We start from the raw sequence: 1,943 nt of genomic DNA on the forward strand, positions 1-1,943 counted from the left end.
AATTTAATATTTTTGATATGCTGAATAGATTTTTAATTCATTTTAAGGAAAAACTGTTAAATTAACTAATTCCAATTACCAAAAAGTTTATTTGCCTCTATTGAAACAAAGCAACATTATTTGTGACATTTTATGTATGTTTTTAAATGATTCCATTTTATACATTTTATTTAAATAAATATTTAAATACATTTATTTTATTTATTTAATGTTTATTGTAAAAACGCACCAATCAAATCATGCATTGCAGGGTTTTAAACGGTTTTTAAACATTGTACTGTATAATTATTTTCCCCTCATGAAGTGGATGAACAACATATCTTTAAAGTCCTATTTTGTACCATAATTGTGGAAAGTGCCATTCAACAGGTTAAAACATCACAGTGACATTCTCTAACACAAAAATGAAAAGGACAGATTGGTCTCACCTGGGTGTTTTCTGTCTGTTTGCTGATAGCTGTCTGTGGTGTCTCTCTCTTTCTCCTCCAGGAAATTGTTGTAGATTCTCTTTATCTCCTGGTCATAGTCGCTCCACTCGGCTACTATACGTACAGCAGCCTGCAGCTTGGGCTCTTTTGTCTGTGGATTATTGCACTAAGACCGACAAATACAAAGTGTTAATTACTGACAACAAACAAACATGAAAATCAAACCAATTTTTTTTGACAAATTCACAACCGTTTTGTGCAGAGAGCAACTGACTTACCAGATCTATAGTCTTGGCTTTCTTTTTAGATGCATCATCACACCAGGTCTCACACCAAAGCCACTCCTGAGGAAGTGACTTTATTGGCACCTGGTGGATCATGTTGTTGGGCAGATCCTGAGAGAGGAAAACACATCATCAATGAGGAGCCCAAATGATGAGCCCAGTGATAAAGCCTTTCTGTGAAGGAAAGAACATCCCACCTGGTCCAGGTTGGACAGGCTGTTGGGGTCCTGACTCAGACCCTGGTACTGGCCTCTCAGTCTGTCTCCAGCTGCGATCTTCCTGAACTTCTTCAAATCGACCACATATAGAGCACTGGGGGAGCACACAAAATCAAATCAAGTCACATGTATCTATACAGATCGTTTCAAAGCAGCTTCACAGCAATAAACATGAAAATAACATTTTCAGTTATGAAACAAATTGAATTTCAGCTATAAAGCAGCTTTACAGTAGACAAATCATTTGATGTACTGGACAAGGCTATCTTATGACTCTACTGTGGCATTTTAAACTGAAAAAAACCTGTTGTTTGGTATATGTCATCATTAAAAATGAGTAGTGCTGTCAAACGATTAATCATGATTAATCACAATCAAAATAAAAGTTTTTGTTTACATAATATATGTGTGTGTACTAGTGTTGTCAAAAGACCCGGTACTTCGGTACCAAGTCGGTACTAAAAAAATGAAAACATTACAGTACCAGGTTTTTTTAAGTACCGGTGGTACCGAGTACCCGGTCAACCCGGATCTTGATGCGCTATCCGAAAGGTGCGCAGATGCGCTCTCTTCATAAAAGCACTGAGACATGGCGACCTCAAAATGAGAAACACAACAAACTAACAAAACACTTTAAAGACAGACACCCGGATCAAATGAAAGAGTTCAAGCAGGTAAGTTTCCTTTTAATTTTTAATATTTAGATCTTATCAGTGTTTCCCATACATTGATTTATTTGTGGCGCCTGCCACAATATCAAAACTCACCGCCACAAACAGATTTTCCAAAAGGCTTTGACTTCATTGAATAAACATGAGCACTGCACGTGCCAAAGTCGAAACCCGGTGCGGGTGTTTTTACATCACTGTATTTCTGAAGGAAACCGACTGTCTTCAGAAAATTATGGATGCCATTTTCATTTCATCTTGCCTGTAATGCCCGCGTTTGTGAGTGCAGCGCTTATTTTATTACAGCCGTTACTGGGGAAACCTCTATCTCTCCCGCTCTACAAG

At 37.6% G+C, this 1,943-nt stretch overlaps 1 protein-coding gene across 1 annotated transcript in view; it reads right to left on the reverse strand.

Annotated features, from left to right (window-relative positions):
• Positions 1 to 428: 428 nt before the first annotated feature.
• LOC107602600 (UDP-glucose:glycoprotein glucosyltransferase 1-like) overlaps positions 429 to 1,943 on the reverse strand; it is a gene marked incomplete at its 3' end in the record, with an annotated part of 26,680 nt that continues 25,165 nt past the window's right edge. The window contains exons 34-36 of the mRNA XM_016295142.1: positions 910 to 1,024; positions 707 to 823; positions 429 to 594 (exon numbers count right to left, since the gene is read on the reverse strand). Coding sequence (XP_016150628.1) covers positions 429 to 594; positions 707 to 823; positions 910 to 1,024 — 398 coding nt within the window. The remainder of the gene's footprint in view (positions 595 to 706; positions 824 to 909; positions 1,025 to 1,943) is intronic.

This window comes from Sinocyclocheilus grahami, unplaced genomic scaffold (genome assembly GCF_001515645.1).
Source record: "Sinocyclocheilus grahami isolate Dianchi unplaced genomic scaffold, SAMN03320097.WGS_v1.1 scaffold331.1, whole genome shotgun sequence".
Taxonomy (NCBI): Eukaryota; Metazoa; Chordata; class Actinopteri; order Cypriniformes; family Cyprinidae; genus Sinocyclocheilus; species Sinocyclocheilus grahami.